The following is a 19,796-nucleotide window of genomic DNA, read 5'->3' as shown; positions in this document are numbered from 1 at the left end:
GATTCCCTGCTTGTGCACAAGGAGAATCTGTTTTGTGTCACATTGCTGTCTCATCCAAGAATTGCTTCCTGTCACAACAGTAACAGAGGAAACATGCTGCAGGACATCTTTTGCTGTTCCCATCCATCTATATTCTGTGGTATAAAGTGATCCAAGCTATCTGGAAAGGTAAACACAGGCTCACTGTGTGTAGACATCTGAAATGTATGGGTTTCTGAGTGCTGAAGTCGGAGCTGCCAGAGTTCCCCTGTGTAGCTTTAATGAAGCCAGGAACACACTTAATGACTTGATGGCCTTTCAAGGTGATTGCTGTAAGGCATGTGAGAAAGAAATACTTTGGAGATGGCCACTTAGCAGTTGTGAGTTAAATGAATATATCTGGAGGTCATTCCAAATTACTTAAAATTGGGGGGTAAATTCCGTACAGTGGCCATAAGAAACACAACGAACAACTGTTTCTGAGGTGGCAGGAAAAGCTTAAAGTGTGCCTGTTGTGATGTGTTGATAACGTTGGCGATGAGTGGCTCTGAAGTGGCTGAGGCTGACCGACTCCCTGTCTGAGTGGGTTTTCAGCATTTCTTATCGGCGGCCATCTCTCCTGCTCTCAGTGCCTGCTCTCTCTGGTTTAACTGATAGAGCCGTCAAGCTGGAGAAACTCCCATCTCAAGTCCTCGAAGCAGGGAGGGGTCATGTTGATAGCGTGTGCTGGCACACGCACATACACACACACACACAAATGCCCTTGCATCTGTGCTATGTCTATCATCACGTTCGAGGACCCCAGCAAACCTTAGAGATGAAAGGAGCACTTGCATGTGTGTCTTTTTTTTGTTGGTTCCTGTCCATGTCTCTGTTTCCTTCTGTCTTTAAAATAATCTCTTTCATTACCACTTCTTTCATCTTGTTAACTCTTGTGAATTTCACGTACACTCTAAAATATCTCCAACATAAATATTTTTGAGGCCTTTTTATAGTTTGGTACATGCCACTGAGATTTGTGTGCAGGTGTAAGCTTCCTACTGTTAAGGCGTGGACTGTAACAAGGTGGCTCATGGCTTATTTACCCTGACTGTGCTGCAGTAGCATTCCCACAGTCTTCTTCTTCCATCCTCCTCCTCCTGTCTCCCTGTTTCTTTCTCTCTTACTGTGAGTTGAGAGTTGACACTTGTAGAGAGGTGGTTTGTCTGCTGCATGGCTTAACATGCAGCCTGTGATCTTCTCCGAAACCAGAATTTAGCATAAACCCTGCTGTTAAGCCAGGAAAAGGGATTCGTATGGGGAGGGAGGGCGGTGCAACGAGGTGTTTACGTCAGAGTGGAGGCTAGTTGAAAACATGCTGACTGTTACCTTGTCTGAGAGTCTCTGTATATGTGCATGTGCAAGTGGTGTGTCAGAACGATGAGTGTGTGTGTATGTGTGTGGTTCCCATGATACATGTCTGCCCTGGTGCTGCCACAGTGGCTAAGTGAGTGTGTGTGTTTGCACTGTTTATAGCTACAGTACTTTTTTTTTTTCAATCTCGACATGCTGATTGTTTATCATCACTGTTATTTCCACTTAAAGCAAAGCAGCACTGGATATTAAATTGCAATAATGGTTGCAGCCCTTGAGTTACAGCTTAGGTATGTTCCTCTAGAGCCCTGTGTTTCACTGAGTAACTGGGAATATACAATAAGATAAGATAGCCATGACAGGTCAGATTTAGCAGAGCTCTGCGATGACAGATTTCTTCTTCCATTGCAAGTGGCAATACTGTAAAACTAGTTTGGGTAGGGACTGCATCCCAGGTGATTTCAAGGAGATTATGGTCAAATTATTGTACTTAAAGAATAAACAGCACCGAAAACATTCTTTAAATTGGCCTGTGCTGGGCTTTGGCATTTGATTAGAGGTGTAATTGGAACTAAATTAGATGTTCGGGGAGCGCAGAGTCTTGGGAAAAACAGTTGCGGTTCATTGACTCACACAGCAGTCATGACGACAGTCTTTATTTTTTCAGCCTTTAATGCTTTTAGGTGATTTAATTAACAGGCCAAGGCTAAAAACAGTTTTAAGATATGCATACATTCCTCTGACATGTTTAAAGCTTACATACACATATTCACACCAAGTTATACAATCCTGAACACAGATACACATTCAAACACAGTCTTTCTGCTAAGTCTGCTACATGAAATGTCTGCACAGGCCACCCAACCCTTTCCGACATGCCTTAGTAAACCCCTGTCCCATTACCATGCATTATGCATGGGCCTATCTCTGAAGTCCCATAAATGTAAAAGCTTCCCTTGAAATAGAAGAAGTGACACTGCTGCCTCGTCATAGTGGTGTTTTAACTACGTAGAAACATTTTTTTTCACATAGCTGTGTTAGAATTAAGACAATACATCTAATTATTTGTGTGAATTTTCCAGCAGTGTTGTCAAGTCATTTTGTGCAACTCAGGCCAGGTATTTCAGATCTTTGTCAGTTACTTGGTTTCTAATTTAGTGGTAGAAATCATTTTCCAGGGAACCTGCAACAGTCGTTATATTAATTGCTAACAATTTGTTCATATCTTTGTCTTACAGAAAGAATGGCTTTGCCTCAACTGTCAGACCCAAAGAGCCATGTCAGGCCAGCTGGGAGACATGCCACCTCCATCCATGGCTTCCCCAAAGAAGCAGCCACCTGCTCCTGATCCTGCTCCCTCCGCCACCCCTGCCCCTGCTGCTGTAGATAGCAAACCTGTAGTAGAAGCAGCAGACCAAACCCCACCAGCTCCTGAAACCAAGGTAGCACCCACAACCGTTCCCACACCTGATAGCACATCAGTTTCACCTGATCATGATACCTCTCCTTCGGTTAGTGCACCTGCTCCTGATAGCCCCCCTCAGGAAACACCACAGTCAAATGAACAAAAACAACCACCAGAAGCTGAACCAGTGTCTCAGCCTGAAATTCATCCTGAACAAGAATCTCAGATTTCACAGGGTGTAGCTGAGAGTATCCCTGCAATCCCAGCAGTTGAGCAACAGCAGAGTAGCTCTGAGAAAACAGCTGAGGACCACCCTCACCCTGAGACAGAACCATCTCATTCTGGTCAACAGACACAAAGTGCAACTGTCAATGAAATCCCAGCAGTTGAGCAACAGCAGAGTAGCTCTGAGAAAACAGCTGAGGACCACCCTCACCCTGAGACAGAACCATCTCATTCTGGTCAACAGACACAAAGTGCAACTGTCAATGAAATCACAGCAGTTGAGCAACAGCAGAGTAGCTCTGAGAAAGCCGCAGAGGACCATTGTCACTCTAAAACAGAGCCATCTAATGTTGAACTACAAGCACAGAGTGCACCTGTCAGTGAAATCCCAGCAATTCAGCAACAACAGAGTAGCTCTGTGAATACGACAGAGGACCTTTCTCTCCCTACGGAAAGTGAGACGCAAAATCTATTGACTAATACAGGGTTAGACAAGAAAACAGTCCCTGCTGAGGCAGAAATAGAGCCAAATCCCGAGATTACTCAGAGTGAGGCTGCAGCTCCCCTGACAGAAAATGAGAAAGTGGAGCCCACTCCAGAAAAGCTTCCAGAAGTGACAACAAATTCAGTGGAAAGCCTGTCAAAGCCTGTCTTGATCCCTGACGCAGTCACACAGGAAGTTTCAGTTCCTCTTAATTCAAAGCCAGAGTCTACAGTTACAAATGTAAAAGAGGAGAAAATAATAGAGGAAGAACTTGGTAAGCCAACTGAGACTCCCCAAATAGATGAACCCCAAGCTACTCCAGCAGACACAGTATGCACAGCTTTAAATGTGGAGCAAACAGACATCACCAAAAAACTTGAGGCTGACAGTGTAGCACCTAATGTCAAGAATGAAGTTACTGTAGAAATAAAGGCAGAACCACAAGCAATAATAGAGAAACCAGCACTCAAAGATGATGCTCCTCATCCTCCAGTGGAGGTTGTAGAAAATTTATCTCCTGTAGACCACACTGACAACGTCGAGGTCCATAAACCCGACGAGACCAAGCAAGAATCAGAACAAGAGCCAGCAAAATGCATAGAGTCTGAAGGCTCTTCAGTGGTGACAGAAAAACATCCTGTCTCAGCTTCAGAGGAGAAAAGTCAGGCTAATGAAATGGAAAACAAACCCACAGAAAACAAGGAGAAGCCTGTGCCACTTAACGCAGCAGATCAGTCACCTTCTGTTGCTCCAGTTGAGGGAGAATCCAGAGCTCTTGAGAAAGCAAATGAGGAGAACGCTGTTGAGAAAAAAGAGAAAGTTGTTACTGAAGGGGAAACAGTTAAGCAGGAAATACATGAGAAGACTGGTGAGGAAACAGCAGAGAACACTGCTGAGGAAAAAAGTGCTGAGGAGAAAGTTGTTGAAAAAGAAACTATTGAAGAGAGGGCTATTGAGAAGGCAGGCGCTGAGAATATATCATCTAATGGCAAAGGCTTTGAAGATGAGGCAGTTCAGGAGAATGCAGCTGCAGAGAGAGTTACTGAGATAAAAGCTGATGAAGGGAAGGCTTTTGAAGAAGAGGCAGCTGAACAGAACACAGCTGAGAAGGCAAATGACCAGAAACCTCTAGAGGAGGAGGTTAATAAAGAAGAATCAAGTCTGGCACCCTCATCTACTGCAACAGAGAGTGTTTGTCCTGTAATAGAGAAGAAAGAATCAGAAACAGCAAGAGAGCCAGCTCAGACTGTCACTGAAGAAATCCCAAAAGAAGAGATACAGATTCATAAAGAGACAGAACCAGGAACAAAATGCAAACCATCACTTGCTGAGGAAAGCCTTGTTGAGATAGTATCATTGCCAAAGAAGTCAGAGGAGAAAGAACAGCCTACGGTCAAAGCAGAGACTGTAGCACAGAAAGATGAAAAGCAGGCACCGAACGATACCTTGTTAAAAGCAGATGATGAATCTGAGAAAGCAGCGGTCATGTCTGTTCTCCCACCTCCTGATTCTAAAGAGCAAGAAAAGGTCGGTGTCAGGGAGTCCGAGCAAAGCACAGACATGGTGTCATCCTCAGTTGTTATTAGTGAGACACAAGTCAGAGATAAAACCTGTGAAGAGAAACTCATTCAGGATGAGACAGAAGCTGGTTCACAAAAAACAAACTGCATCACTGAAGAACAACATGAGGTAGAGACGGAGACGTTAGCCGTGACAGGCAGTGATGAGAAACAGCTTGAGAAAGTTGCTGAGCTGTCAATCAAAGAGCAGGAAGTAAAACTTGACAAAAAAGAGGGTGAGTCACAACCTGTTGCTGGCAACATCCAGGAAACTATTTCATTATCAGAGGCAAGCACAGTCTGTGACAAACATGGCACTACACAGTTTGATGTAGGAGAGAACACAATATCAAAGCAGGAGGAAGGATCAGAGACAGCCTTTGAAAATGGAGGTGTGTCTGTATCAGTAGCTTCAGTCCCTGTAGCAGAACCTGAAGTCCCGGTCTCTGTAGTTAGTGAGCAGGACAAAGTCCCAAAGGAGGAGAAGACTAACGTGGAGGAGAAAAAGGAGGCTAAAGCTCAGCCTCTGGAAAAGTCCAGTGATGAAGATGCAGTCACTGAGGTGACCATAGTATTAAGCACAAGTAGTGGTAGATTATATGATTATTTTTGTACATCATTTGCTTTATTTCTGTTATATTTAACAAATGTATTTGGGTACATGTGGAAGTCAGTTCTATGGAAATGGTGTTCATATAACAAAGTTTTCATAAAGTGTTCATGTAACAGACTATATTTATTACATTCCTATAGACTGGAACTTGTCTAATAGCTGGAAAATCACTTGAATTGTAATTCTGTACACACTGTCTTAGTGTGTACAGAAAATCACTTAGGTGATTTTTTTAATAAGCATTTGAAACGCCTCAAATTTCCATCTCTGAGGTTGCTCTAAATGCTTAGTACACAGAAATAATAAAAATTAAACCAAACTGCACCTGCAGATGGTGCACATCTAACAAGCTCAAAACATTTTTCGTTGCAATATCTGAGGGAAAAATAACAGCTTATTTCTGTTTTATTTCAATCCAACAGGTGAAAATGGTGGAGACCTTGAAAGAGCCTGGAGAGACAGAAATGGCCGCAAAGGAGGGCAGTCCCACCAGCCCATCGGACCTTGCAAAGCTGGAAAACACAGTCCTTCCCATTCTTGAGGCCCAGGCAAGCACACAACCAAAGGATGAGGAGGAGAAACTAACAGACACCCTAAAGACCAGACGTAAATTAGAGGTGCTTCCTCTCTCACCTGACTCGCCTAGCTCAGAGGATGACCGAGAAATTTCTGAGAAGAAAACCAAAGGTACCGCAAAGAAAAAGCTCCTTGTGCCCATGGATGTCAAGGCTGATTCCCTGGATGATAGCAGTGAAAGCTTTGGAAAAGAAAGCCCAATGTCAGGGGATGATGAGGACTTTATCCGAAAACAGATAATGGAAATGAGTGAGAATGAGGATGCTTCACCGTCTGATGAGGAAAACCTAATCCGGCGAAAGATTAGAGAGGATGAGAAGAAACAAATGGAACAGAAGAAAACAGAGGCTGTAGAGAGGAGCACATCAGGAAAAGCCAGGCGACTTACCAAAAAAAGCACTATAAGTCCAGATGATGGAGAAGATAAGCAACTCTGCGGCTCACTGGATAAACCTGATATAGACAAAGAGGAGGGACCAGAACCAAAAGAAGAGGACCGTCAAAGTGATACTGCAGTTCGCAAATTCCGAAGTATGGAACTGAATGCAACCAGCAGCCCTATACGCATAATTAATGACGATGGAGAGCCTGAAATGGAATGCCTTACAGACTCTCCAGATGATCGGTCTAGAGGTGAGGGTTCGTCCAGTCTACATGCATCCAGCTTCACTCCTGGGACATCCCCAACATCCCTCTCATCACTGGATGAAGACAGTGACAGTAGTAGTCCCAGCCATATCCGTTCTGATGAAGGTAAACAACACAGAAAAGCCAAACACAGACAACCTGGTCAGATGCTGCCAACTATTGAAGACTCTTCTGAGGAAGAAGAGTCACGAGAAGAAGAGGAGCTGCTCAGAGAGCAAGAAAAACAGAAGGGCTCAGGGAAAAAATCCAAGAAAGACAAAGAGGAGATTCGAGCCCAGAGGAGGCGAGAGCGTCCAAAGACACCACCAAGCAATCTTTCCCCCATTGAAGATGCCTCTCCAACTGAAGAACTGAGGCAAGAAGCTGAAATGGAGGAGATCAGACGATCGTCCTGCTCTGATTTCTCCCCCAGTATTGAATCAGATCCTGAGGGCTTTGAAATTCATGCTGCGAAGATTGCAGCAGTCCAGAAAAATTATCAACTGCCTATATCAGTATCTCTTCACTCCCCAACAGATGATCAAAATGCTGATATACCACCACAAAAACCTCTTAAATCTGCTGATGAGGCTTATGAGGAAATAATGCTGAGGGCTAAGTCCCCAACACTTGACAAAGGTGAGATTCAACCAGGAAAAGAGTCCCTTTATGGAGGCATGCTCATTGAAGACTATGCCTATGCATCTCTTATTGACAATTCAACAGCTGATTTGGGAGAGCCAGAGAAAATTGTTATTCCTGCTCAGTCGAAAAAGTTGAGATCACCAGATGAAGTTTATGAAGACATGTTAAAGAAGAGGAAGGAATTCATGCAACTGGAGCAGGAATATCAAAATATGCAGCCGAAAATGGAAAGCACTAATCCAGAAATTGTGCTGCAACCTGCTGAAAATACATTCTCCAAAAGCAGTGCAGTAACACTGGGCAAAGATGGAAAGCCATTGTTGGATGCTGAAACTGCTTATGAAGAGCTAATGAAAAGAGTGCTGACTCCTGGAACAAGTCCAACTCAGCAGGACCCAGAAGTGGAAGCTACTGCATCTAAAAGGGCACTCCACCCCATCCCAGACTTAAAGGTGACACAGTGCTCTTCAGGAGAGTTGTCTTCTGATGATGAGAGTATGGTTAAAAAGGAAGAGGAGGTTACTGCAGTATCAGACACAACATCAGCAACAGAAACCGAACCTGTTACAGTGTTACAGTCTTGTCCATCATCCACATCGGATCAGCAAACTCACACCACAATAGCAGCGTCGCAGGCTGATGTGGTGGACTTATCTAGTGCACTCCCAAGAATATCAGCTCCTGTGATTCCCAGTGTATCACCCTTGCCCACAGTCCCCCAGTACACACCCAGTATTCCCAGTGTAGTGTCAACTGCCCCACCCGTGCCCCCTAAGCCAAGCGTCCTGCGTAGGGCTAATTCTCAGGAAAAAGCAGAAGTACCTGTTGCACCGCCACTGCCTCCTCCCACCCCACCCAAACCTACTGTTTTTCCCAGGAAACCTCCAGTTCCACTTCCACCTCAGGCTTCAGCAACTCCAGTCAGACCAGAGCCAGTGGCTATGACAACAGCCCAAGGACTGCCTACAAGACAAGTAATTACACCAACGTACAAACCTCATGTTCCCCCTCCTGTTCCCCCAAAGCCATCCATTCCTGCTGGGATTGGCGATAGCCACAGAACAGGATATGGTGTCAAACCACCAATTGCACCTAAGCCTGGCTCACAGCCTTCTTCACCTGCCCATGCCCCACATCCATCAAGACCTACTGTACTTCCCACCTGTCCTACTGACATTACCTTGAATCTGAGCCCCTCTTCTGAGAGCAAGCCGTTTCAACCCTCACCAAAGTCTCCTTCTTCTCCAAGATATGCCAGCAATCTTCGTGACACATATGTGGTCATCACACTGCCATCTCAGCCCAGCTCTCCAGTAGACGGTGTCTCAACTCAAGCTCCCTGTAGCCCTGGCCCAGCATCTCCTTCACACCAAGCTCAGTCCCAAAGCTATCACCAACCACAGCCTCAACCTCAATCATTTCCACAGCAGCATCCACAACCAACCCCTCCTCAAACAACCAGGGTGCCTCTGGCATACACACGAGTCACAGAATCCATTGAAAGTCAAGAGATTTGTGGCCCAGAAAAACATGTATCCAGTTCTTGTCACATTATTGAGGCTATATCTGCCTCAGCACAGCCATCTGCGGTTATGCCTAACCTCATCTCTCAAGTGGTCACCACAGAAGTCCAAAGGACAACTGTCGCTGTTGTTCATGAAAGGACACCACCACCAGTGCCAGCTCCACGGGCAAATGGTGTCCCCATCTCGATGGAGAAACCTAAACCCCAAATGCCTGCGCAGAATGGACAGGTCTTCCAACCTTCTGAAGTGGTAGATCTTAGGACTGTGAAGGTGGACCCAGAATCAGGTATGAATGGTGTGGATCTGTCCTCTGGCCCAGACTCAAGACGTCAGTCCTTTGTGACTGATGTCAGTCGTCACAACAGTGCAGTACAGTCACCTGTGGTCAACCTCAGTGCTGAATCATCTACTGTTTCTATAGTGACTGACAGTATCACCATTGTAACCTGTGCTGCAACAATCCAACGATGTGACAATGTAGATACCTCTCAAGCATCCTCAGTTCCCCTTCAGCTGACAAAAAATAAATCTTTTGAGCCTATTTCCCAAATTATTTATCGACCAGTCGATTATCAGCCCTCCACTCATGTTGGTACAGAGATTCCTATTAACCTCTCTGTTGGATCAAGTACAGGTGGAGGAACTTTCCAAACCACCCCTGTCACTGTTGCACCGACCTCTGTTGCAAGTTGTGCTGCTAATGGATTAACTACGGGTACAACCACGGTTGCAGGAGCTGTTGACCTTAGCACAACAAAACCATTCAACACTGTGGTATCTGTGGATGGTGCTTCGGCAGAAGTGGTGACAGCTGTAATCACAGATGATGATGGTAAACCAGTGGATCTGACTGCAGGAAAAAGAGCTGTATGCTGTGATGTTGTATACAAGCTCCCATTTGCCGGAAGCTGCGCTACTCAGCAACCTACCACACCTCTGCCTGAAGACCGCTTTGGATATCGTGATGACCATTACCAGTATGACCGATCACCTTATGGCATGAGAGGTTTTGGTGGAATTAAACCATCGATGTCAGACACTAACCTAGCAGAAGCTGGCCTGTTCTTTTATAAGAGTAAGAACAGCTATAATTTCACTGGCACCACAGAGGGTGCAGTAGATCTTACCTCAGGAAAGATTTCTGATGCAGGTCAGTGCAGTGACATTGCAGATCTGTCACTTAAATGTCATTTTGAACTGCCACCACTTATTCATGGCTAACATGGCGAACATTTTTGTTTGTTTTTGCTTTCTGTTTTGTTTTGCATGGACAGCTCCTTTTTTTGTTTTTTTTTGTTTTTTTTGTCTTTCATCATAATACTTTTGCATGTGCCTGCATGCTGTTAATGTACATCTTGTTTATGCTTGTTGCGCCTCTCAACATTGGAGGTTTTCTTCCCTTTTTCACCTTTATTCATAATTTGGACAAGGCATGGCTTGCTTCAACACTGAATAAGTCTGCATTATTTGGACTCAACTGATATTTTTGACTTTTGACAGGTGAAGCTGTTGACTACTCCAAAAAAGGGACTTACGCAGGAATGACAATTCCACCCTATTCCCAAGCCAGAGTTACAAGTGCTGTTGGTACAGTCTTTGGTACAAGCAGTGTCTTGAGGTCATCAAATGGGGTGGTCTATTCCTCTGTTGCAGCACCAATCCCATCTACATATGCCATTACCACCCAACCTGGGTCCATCTTTAGTACAACATACAATACCCTGTCAGGCATGCATACCAGCGACACTATGCCTTCCCTGTCCAACCTCCAGAACTTGCCACTTACACGGTCCCACAGTTTCCTGTCCACCATTTCCACTACTTCAACAGAAGAACAAGGAGATGCCCCACTCAATCTGGAGATCTCTAGAGGGGGTACTACTGCCGCCGATGCTGTCACAACAGCAACAACCTCTTTATCCCTTGACGCCTACACTGATGCATCCCTAGAGGCCATAGCTGCTTCACTGGAAGCTCTGTCTTCACCCATGGTTCCTGGGGATGGCCAGTATCAAGTAGAGCGTGAGAGGCTAGAGATGGAAAAACTCAAGCAACAGCGCCTGGCTGAGGAATTAGAGTGGGAACGCCAGGAGATTCAGCGGTTCCGTGAGCAAGAGCAGCTCCTAGTACAGAAGGAACTGGAGGAGCTGCAGGCCATGAAGCAGCAGATCCTGGCCCAACAACAAGAGGAAAGACAGGCTCACCTCATGATGCAGAAAGAAACCTATGCCCAACAACAGCAGCAGCTTGAACAGATTCAGAGACTCCAAGAGCAACTGCGTGTGCAACTGGAAGAGCAAAAGCTTCGTCAGATGTACCCAGGCGGGGACACACCAGGACATGGCTTGCAGGAGGCACTTGTCTTAGGACCGGATGGCACAGTGCTGTCTCGAAAAATCACAGATAGCGGGTGCCAGACAGATGAAGAGGATGAGGCAGTTAGCAAAGCTTATGCAGCAGGGAGAAAAAAGAGAAGTGCTAAAAAGAGTGTTGACAGTTGTGTGCAGACTGATGATGAGGATCAAGATGAATGGGAAGCTCAGAGCAGAGGCCGACAAAGCCGGCCACGCACAGCCAGGGGTGATAGGGGTGGGCAGTCAGAGATGTCTCTTCAAGCCCATACTGAGATTTCTATACAAACAGATACAGAGGGGAACATTAGAATGGACACCAGGATGGAGCTATCTGACTCTGAAAGGACCTCTCCAAAGAAACGGCCTACCCCCTTAGAAATAGGCCAGTCTCCTAACCTCAAAGTTGATTCCTCTACTCTTCAAGCCCCTCCTAAATCTCCTAAAGTGCTCTATTCCCCTATATCCCCATGCATATCCCCTAGCAAATCCCTTGAGTTTGTGTCCTATGAGAAATCACTGGGTGATACAAGCCCACAGAAACTAAGAGGAAGTACAGATCCATCAAAAGCTTCTCCAGCAAGCCCTAGGGGACCAAAAGCCATGCAGAGATCCATGTCTGACCCTAAGCCCATGAGTCCGACAGGAGAGGAAAAGGCAACATCTGGCACCCAGTATGGTGATACCTATACTGTGAGTACTATAAGTATCACTTAAATTATTGCCCAGCTGTTTATGGAAAGGTATTTCTTGCTTTAGCAAATTTCTTGATAAAATACCACATTAAAAAACCCGCAGGCAAATGTAGTAATACATAAATTAGTCTAATGGTTGGAATAGCAGATATCCTGCATTCAGTGCCATACGATACTGCTTTTTCCATTGTGTACATTGGTGTGACCTTAGCCTAAGGGATGCATCAAATCTCACACTGTGACCATAGACACATTACACAGTGTAGACTTTAATGGTCATACCAATATATAAAAACTTAAATTCTGCTGCATTTAACTCCAAGAATTACAGTATGTATTTCTATCTAAATACTGTGGTATGTATGATGTAAACATTCAAAGTAATGTGCAAAACTCAAATTTAATTTTTTGTTTGCTATAAAAAAAAATATAAATGAATAGGTTGTGCATACCCACTTGCCATCGTATGTTGCTTCTGGCCCTCCTGGGGTATGGAAGTCAGTTTTCTGCTTCGGAAATTCACTGCTGAGAATCTCATACATACATAAAAGGATGGAAAATAAGCTGAGCTTGCAAGAAAATATTGAGCTGTTTGAGATCCATAGAGGCTTAATGTGAATACATTACTTCTTTTGAGACTACACTTAGGATTGTACAATTGAGTGAGTACTGAGTAACATTTATGGCACAGGAATACATATCTTACTGCGACATACAAAAGGGGATCAATAAAGTGTTTTCCAATAACCTTTCATACATTCAAACACCATGTTCATGTCTAATTTATAGTCCTGACTTCATATTAACACCACAAAGACCAGAATTGACACTGCTGTTTCCCTTTTTAAAAATTTGATTGCATAATTTAAATTATGCAAAATTTAGCAATTATCTCAGGTTAATTTTATCTGATTAATACAATTAAGAGAAAGTAATTTTTTTAGAATCATATAATTTTTAATACAGTTCCTACAGTGCTAATCATTTTTTCATGGATTCATGGATTTTCCTACAGGGTAAAGGCTCAGGTGGCACACCAACAGGCACTCAAAAGAAGGTGAAGAGGACTCTCCCCAATCCACCATCAGAGGAGGAGTCAACGACCAGTGGCCAAACCGCATACAGCACAGGTTCTGCCCGCCGAAGAATGTGCCGCAATTCCAACATGGCACGTGCCAAAATCTTACAAGACATTGATCGTGAGCTAGATCTGGTGGAGCGTGAGTCTTCCAAACTCCGCAAAAGACAAGCAGAGCTAGATGAGGAGGAGAAAGAGATTGATGCCAAGCTTAGGTACTTGGAAATGGGCATTAATAGGAGAAAAGATGCACTGCTGAAAGAGAGAGAGAAGAGAGAAAGGGCCTACTTACAGAGTGTTGCTGAGGACAGAGACTATATGTCAGACAGTGAGGTTAGTAATATCCGAGAGACTAGAGGTGGGCGTGGAGATGGTGAAGATGAGGAGATTGAAAGTCATGGTCTTGAACGTCCCAGGACAGCTCCTCAGTCAGAACTGGATGAATTTGTCCCACCTCAAACCAAGCACGAGTATGGAAAATACTCCCAGTATCAATACCCTCAAAGCCAATACCAGCAGACTCTCTACCAGCCTCCCCAGTCCTACCAGTCTCATTCAATCTATTCTTCTGTCCCCTCACTCACTAGCTCCCAGCAGCAGAGTTACCACCAGATGCTCTTGTTGCAGCAGAAAGCTGCCAGACAAGCAGCCCTCCTCTCAGAGCTGGATGCAACTAAATATGATGTCATTAGTCGCCAACCTGATCCCATATCATCATCTTACCTGGGAGTCAAGTATGACAAATATGGCAACCACCTTGACCTCAGAGCCTTGGAGGTGGGAAGTATAGCAGGTAGCCCCATGTCTTCTGTCTCTGATTCCTATTACACAGATGTAGATCACCATACACCTCGGAGTTACATGCTGCTTGAAGATGCTGCAGAGCTGGCTAAGGGCTCCACAGGTCTGTCTTCATCTTATAGTCTAGCTGAGAGGGAGCTAGCTAAGGCAGAGAAGCTGCTGCGAAGGAGTGCTGCAGATCTGGGCTCTACTGATTACCTGGGATCCACCTCCAGACTCCATACTTTTGGAAAGACCCCTGATGAAGAGGATACAATGGAGGAACCATACGAACTGAAACTGCTGAAGCAGCAGCTCAAGCAAGAGTTTAGGAGAAGTACGGGTGGGACAGAAAACTTAGAACAACTGACAGGTCTCTCCCAGCATTACTATACCCCAAGCACTGGCATCTCTAGTTACTCCCAAAGACACTATCCAAAGTCAGAAAAGTACAGCATCAGTCGACTAACTCTAGAGAAACAGGCAGCTAAACAACTTCCAGCATCTATGTTGTACCAAAAGCATAAGACTCCACTAATAGATCCTAAAATCTCCTCCAAGTATTCCTCTGTTACAGACAACAGAGGTCTAGACACAGACTATACCAGTTATCTGGGGTCTACCAGTGCATCCCCAAGATCCAGCCGGCTTATGCAGGATGAAATTACCTTTGGTCTTCGTAAGAATATTGCTGAGCAGCAAAAGTACCTTGGATCCACCTTGGGGGCCAACTTAGCTGGGTCACTAAATTTGGGCCAGAGCTTGGGCTTAGACTCTGCTTATCCTAGTGGTAGCCGCTCAAGACCCTCATCCAGGCCCACATCTTGCTATGGCCTGGACTTGTCTATCAAAAGGGACCCTTCCAGCTCTTCACTGAGGCTTAAAGGGGATGGAGAAGCAACTGGAGATGGAGGAAGCTATCAAACCCCCTCTGGTCGCACCAAACCCACCAGCCTTCCTATTGTGCAAAGTGGACGTGGGCGAATACCCATAGTGGCCCAGAACTCGGAGGAAGAGAGTCCCTTGAGCCCTGTTGGGCAGCCTATGGGCATGGCCCGTGCATCAGCAGGACCTCTGCCACCCATCTCAGCTGATTCAAGGGACCAGTTTGGTTCGTGCCTCTCCTTGCAGGACTCCCAACAGCAGCAACATATCAGGGAAGAGCCAACCAGGGGTAGGGGTTATGTGCTTCTGGATGACCTTCAGGGCACCATGTCAGATAGTGAAGGTAAAAAACAGACTTGTCAAACTGTCACTGTTTTCCTATTTAATGTTTCATCCTTGAGAGTGTCTGATTATGGTTTGTCTTGCATGCATTTAGTTCTGATGTGGATATTATTTAGCTTTTGTGTATTTATTGAAAGTCTGCATGTGTCTGATGACATTTTGGTGAATATCTTTTTATTTTCTGGTGTCAGTACATTTGGTCACTCTGTTGAGGTCTAGTGTGCATGCATGCCTTTCTACAATTTGCTCTGTGTCTTATAGGATGGGCTTGAATGTATCTTAATGCATGCACTGTCTCTGTCTGCATTCCAGATATTGTGTAACATTTTCCTATATTTGCTTGCTGCATGAACATCGTACAGTCCATCTTTCTGATACATCAGCATTGTGTGGGAGGGTACCGCTTATGGCAGTCCATATTTTATTTAGAGCATGCTGTCATTTGTAGCTGTTTAAACTCTTAAAGAAGATTTTCAAGTCTCCCATATTGTACTTGTGAAGTATACAAAGCTTGGGCCACAACTGCAGAACTTAGGTCAGATTTAGAAAACTTTTATCAATAAATGATCCACTGAAAAAGTGCCTCCCCACTTGAAAAATTTACATAATTGGTCCAGAATTCTGTCAATTAGTCCAATTCTTGAAGAGTAATTTCTTCTAAAATTACTGTGTACTATGACAGTACATGAATTATATTTTTGAATAGTTGGTGTGTAATGCTCATAGTGGGTGGTGTTGGTGTATTTCATAATCACGTCAGAGTTCCATACTTATATTTGTGGGTTCAGTTATTATGATACCAAACTATAGGCAAGATCAAAACTTTGCTGCATTATAATGACATAAAAAAAAAATAGTTTGAAGCAGGATGCTGTCATCACAGTTAAAGGACCTTGATGGTTTTTATGTTTGAAATGCATGGTATGTGGTTGCAACACTTACGTGTTTAATAAATATAAAACTTTAACTTGCATGTCTTGTCGTGAAATGCTTACTGTATGTATTGTGATACATTAGTGACTTTATCTTGCATGGAATACATGTATGCCCATCAATCTTTCTATACAGTTTCTTCATACTGCATTTTCTAAAGTTATTATGCCTGCCTACTTTAATCTAGAAGGACACACTCTATTAGTATGGCCCATGATTTTCTGTAGTTTTGATTATAAAAAAGAAAAACTCATTTAAAAATCAGGAATTCAAGAATAGCATTGAAAACCAAACTATTTAATTAACATTTGCTGAGCAAGTCTTCCATTTCACTGGTTCCTTTTCCTTACACTTTCTTTTACTAAAAGCACTGTATTCTGTATTCTGAACTGTCATTACTATGAGGACCCAGTTTTTGTAAATTGTGCTGAACAGTGTCTTATTCCAACAGGAATTATAAGTCATTTTGTAAGAAAGAACATAAAATTTGGGTACATTTCAGTTCTCTGCAATCTCCTCTTTTAAAAAATGTTCATCTGGTTAAAAAATAAAAACCATTTATTACAAATTGTTATCTTGTTGACAAGATAAGTTTTGTCAGCGCCTAGTCTTGCAGCAATGACAAAATTATATAACAATAATTCCTGTGTTGCTTAATGAAAGCAGTATGGAACTTGTCAGTTTCCAAGCTGAAGTGTAGACTTTGATCAGGGGATTTTTGTTTACCATATTTTTCTGGTTGAAAAGTTTAAAGATCCCAGTTTTGAGTTGTCTTGAATGCAGCTTAACTACTTGTTAATAAATTCATATGGATCCCATCATTTTGCAATGTAAACTAATTTGCCTTGATTCCAGCCCTAAGTGGTTCCCTGATGGCTTTGAACAGAGACGATGCAACCAATGGTAGAGTATTAGTTCAGTTCTCTAGTCATCCATAAGCTAACATATTAACCTGCACCACAAGTCAAATATATAATTCCATTAAATGTTGACTAAATGTTGGGGAGGTTTAAGACACTTGTAAAATTGCAAATAAACACAATTTCTATTTGTATTTCAAAACAAATTTAGTGATTTAATGTGCAATTTTACAAATGTCATATAATAAGACATACTGTACATATATACACATTCCTTCCTAACAATTTGAGCGTAATGAGAAATATGTACATACCCAACATTTACATTCATAGAAAATTACAGCACTATAGGTTTAGATGATGCTACTATACATACTGTACTAAAACAGTTTTTATTCCAACTGCATTATTTTTTCTGTTTATTTTACAGTACCTATGAAAATGTTATGTTGCTCAGCATCCTTTTCCTTTCGGCAAACAAGTTCCTTTTTTTTCCTTTTTTTTGGGCCTTTTAACCTTCCTCATGTTTTTGTCGCAGTTTCTAATCAGTATTTACTTTTCACAAACAAATTTTGCTTATTGGCCTGTAGTCGCCTTTGAATGAACTGAAACCCATCCTCTCGAGTGGGATGAAAAAGTCCAGATTCTAAGATTGGTTCTGAAGTTTTGCTTGTTTTTATCCCTGAAGCCTACCACCTTAGACGAGAAGAGACAGACTGGTTTGACAAACCAAGAGATGGGCGTTCAGAGAATGGACAAGAAAAGAGACAGGTGAAACAGCAAAGACAAACACACACACACACACACATACTGTACACATAGATATTGTAGTAAAGTTCTCACATGTACTGTATACCAAGTCCAAGCACTAATGAAATGCATGCACCCGCATTCAGTCACCTGGACATCAGTATGTGGTATGTATGTTCAGATGCTAATGCAAGGCACTTAAATGCCACATATATGTTCATGATGCAAAGAATCCATACTTAACTGTTTCCCATTTGCTTTGCACATACATGACATCTTACCATTGTGTATGGACCACAGGGAAAAGGCCCATACTACCCCTTCCCTCACCTCAGGGTCAAACTCCAGAGGGATCCCAAAGACCGCAGTGTCTCAGGTAAAGTACCACGGTTTACTACATTTCATTCAACAACAACAACATCAGCATGCTACTGTATGAGTAGGAGTAATATGCATCAGAAGAGACATGTATTAAAAGGTAATGTGTTATTGATTGTGATGCCTGCATTAGATTTTATTGACCCCATTGCTCACTGACTGCATCAAATATGCACAGTTTACCACACAGACACCCTTTCCCTGTTATTCAATGTGAATGATTATAAATCAGATTCAAAACTATTTTCAAAAGGATAAAGACCGTAAATTGTGCACATTAATATGGATCATAATGTCTCTTAGGTTTACAGAGCATGACTAGTGTGCTTCATGCATTTTATTTACTTGATATTCATGCCAAAACTCAACAAACTGGCAAGTCACTTCCCCTTCCATTCCATCGCACCATTCCTCCAGGCTCAAAGCAGGCAGACATTTCATTTCCTGGCTTCCCTTTTGATTTGGCTCTTCTCCACGCTCATCAGTCATTGCTATGCTCAAAATGGCGTATCCCTCACACTCAGGATTATCTTACGCAATTAACAAACAGCCCACAAAGGAAGCATTTTGTTTACGAGGGCCTGGTGCTGAACTGAGTCATTTTTGCCTCAGTCATTTTGTTTTCGTTGCCGTAACCATGTTAAAGTGGTTTATGCTGTAAAATGAAGCAGGTTCTGGTTCCGTGCAGGTGAAGGTGCAGCCTTTTTATGAGTGGATGAATGCATAATAGATCCACATATGATTTGTGGATAATCAGTAGAGGAGTTAATTGGCATATATGCTGTGACAAATGCAATAACTGTGGGTGTATAAGTACTTATATAGCTGCTATAGAACCTACACAAAACTTTAAAAAAGCAGGGTAAAGCACAGTTATCTGTTTTGGTAAGTCTCCATGTGTGTTGACATACAGAAGAAATGCTGGAGATCACAGACTATTTACAAATGGCACTCACCAGTTTTTGTTTTTGATCATAAACAGGAAATGGTCTGGGTATCCGCATAGTTGGAGGGAAAGAGGTCCCTGGCAGTAATGGAGACATTGGAGCTTATGTTGCCAAGGTCCTACCTGGTGGAGCTGCAGAACAAACAGGAAAGATTCTTGAAGGTATGCTCCTTTACCGAAATAAACTGGGAGAAACTGAGTGAAGACAAACTTCAGTCTTTATTTACATTTAGTTTTATCAACTCACATTTGGTCATGAGAAATGAGAACAAAAAATTGAAACTTGCCCGTGGAGTATTTATAAATCTGGATTTGTAAGCAACTTTTAGAGGAATTATAATGGAGATCTGGTCAAATGAGTATGACATATTTAATTTATTATTTGATGACTGCTCCTCAAGAGCAGTAAGCAGTTGCACTACCTTTGTTTCACAGAGGTAGCAGCTGCAACAGCTACCATTAGCTATATCACCAACTCACCGTGTAACCACAATGCACTAGCCCGCAGATATATGACCTGTGATTTCACCCTTACACACCTCTCACTGACATCACCTGAGGATAAATTGCTGTGTGGTGTATTAACAGGAACACATTTCATGAGCTGTTATTGATTTCACATGGGGGAGTCTGAAAACAGTTAACCCTCTCACCCTCCCAGTCTGTCTACTCATAGTCCCATTTAATCTCTGGGTTGAGGTGCATTGAGGTTGTAGGACAACTGGTAAAACTGTAGCCTGAGCCTTTTTGAAGCTGCCATTCTAGTGAGCTATGGATTGTGAGATGGAGAGAGAGAAATATTGCCC

At 43.1% G+C, this 19,796-nt stretch overlaps 1 protein-coding gene across 1 annotated transcript in view; it reads left to right on the top strand.

Annotated features, from left to right (window-relative positions):
- The window catches only part of pcloa (piccolo presynaptic cytomatrix protein a), a 49,345-nt gene that overhangs the window by 16,461 nt on the left and 13,088 nt on the right, over window positions 1-19,796 (top strand). Inside the window, exons 4-12 of the mRNA XM_041030334.1 lie at window positions 2,571-3,096; window positions 3,325-5,567; window positions 6,041-10,142; window positions 10,493-12,036; window positions 13,054-15,124; window positions 16,912-16,959; window positions 17,605-17,687; window positions 17,967-18,042; window positions 19,027-19,152. Of these exons, the coding sequence (XP_040886268.1) occupies window positions 2,571-3,096; window positions 3,325-5,567; window positions 6,041-10,142; window positions 10,493-12,036; window positions 13,054-15,124; window positions 16,912-16,959; window positions 17,605-17,687; window positions 17,967-18,042; window positions 19,027-19,152 (10,819 nt within the window). The remainder of the gene's footprint in view (window positions 1-2,570; window positions 3,097-3,324; window positions 5,568-6,040; window positions 10,143-10,492; window positions 12,037-13,053; window positions 15,125-16,911; window positions 16,960-17,604; window positions 17,688-17,966; window positions 18,043-19,026; window positions 19,153-19,796) is intronic.

This window comes from Toxotes jaculatrix, chromosome 22 (assembly GCF_017976425.1).
Source record: "Toxotes jaculatrix isolate fToxJac2 chromosome 22, fToxJac2.pri, whole genome shotgun sequence".
Lineage (NCBI taxonomy): Eukaryota > Metazoa > Chordata > Actinopteri > Toxotidae > Toxotes > Toxotes jaculatrix.
Note: the sequence above shows the minus strand (reverse complement) of the source record. Positions and strands in the feature narration are given on the sequence as shown.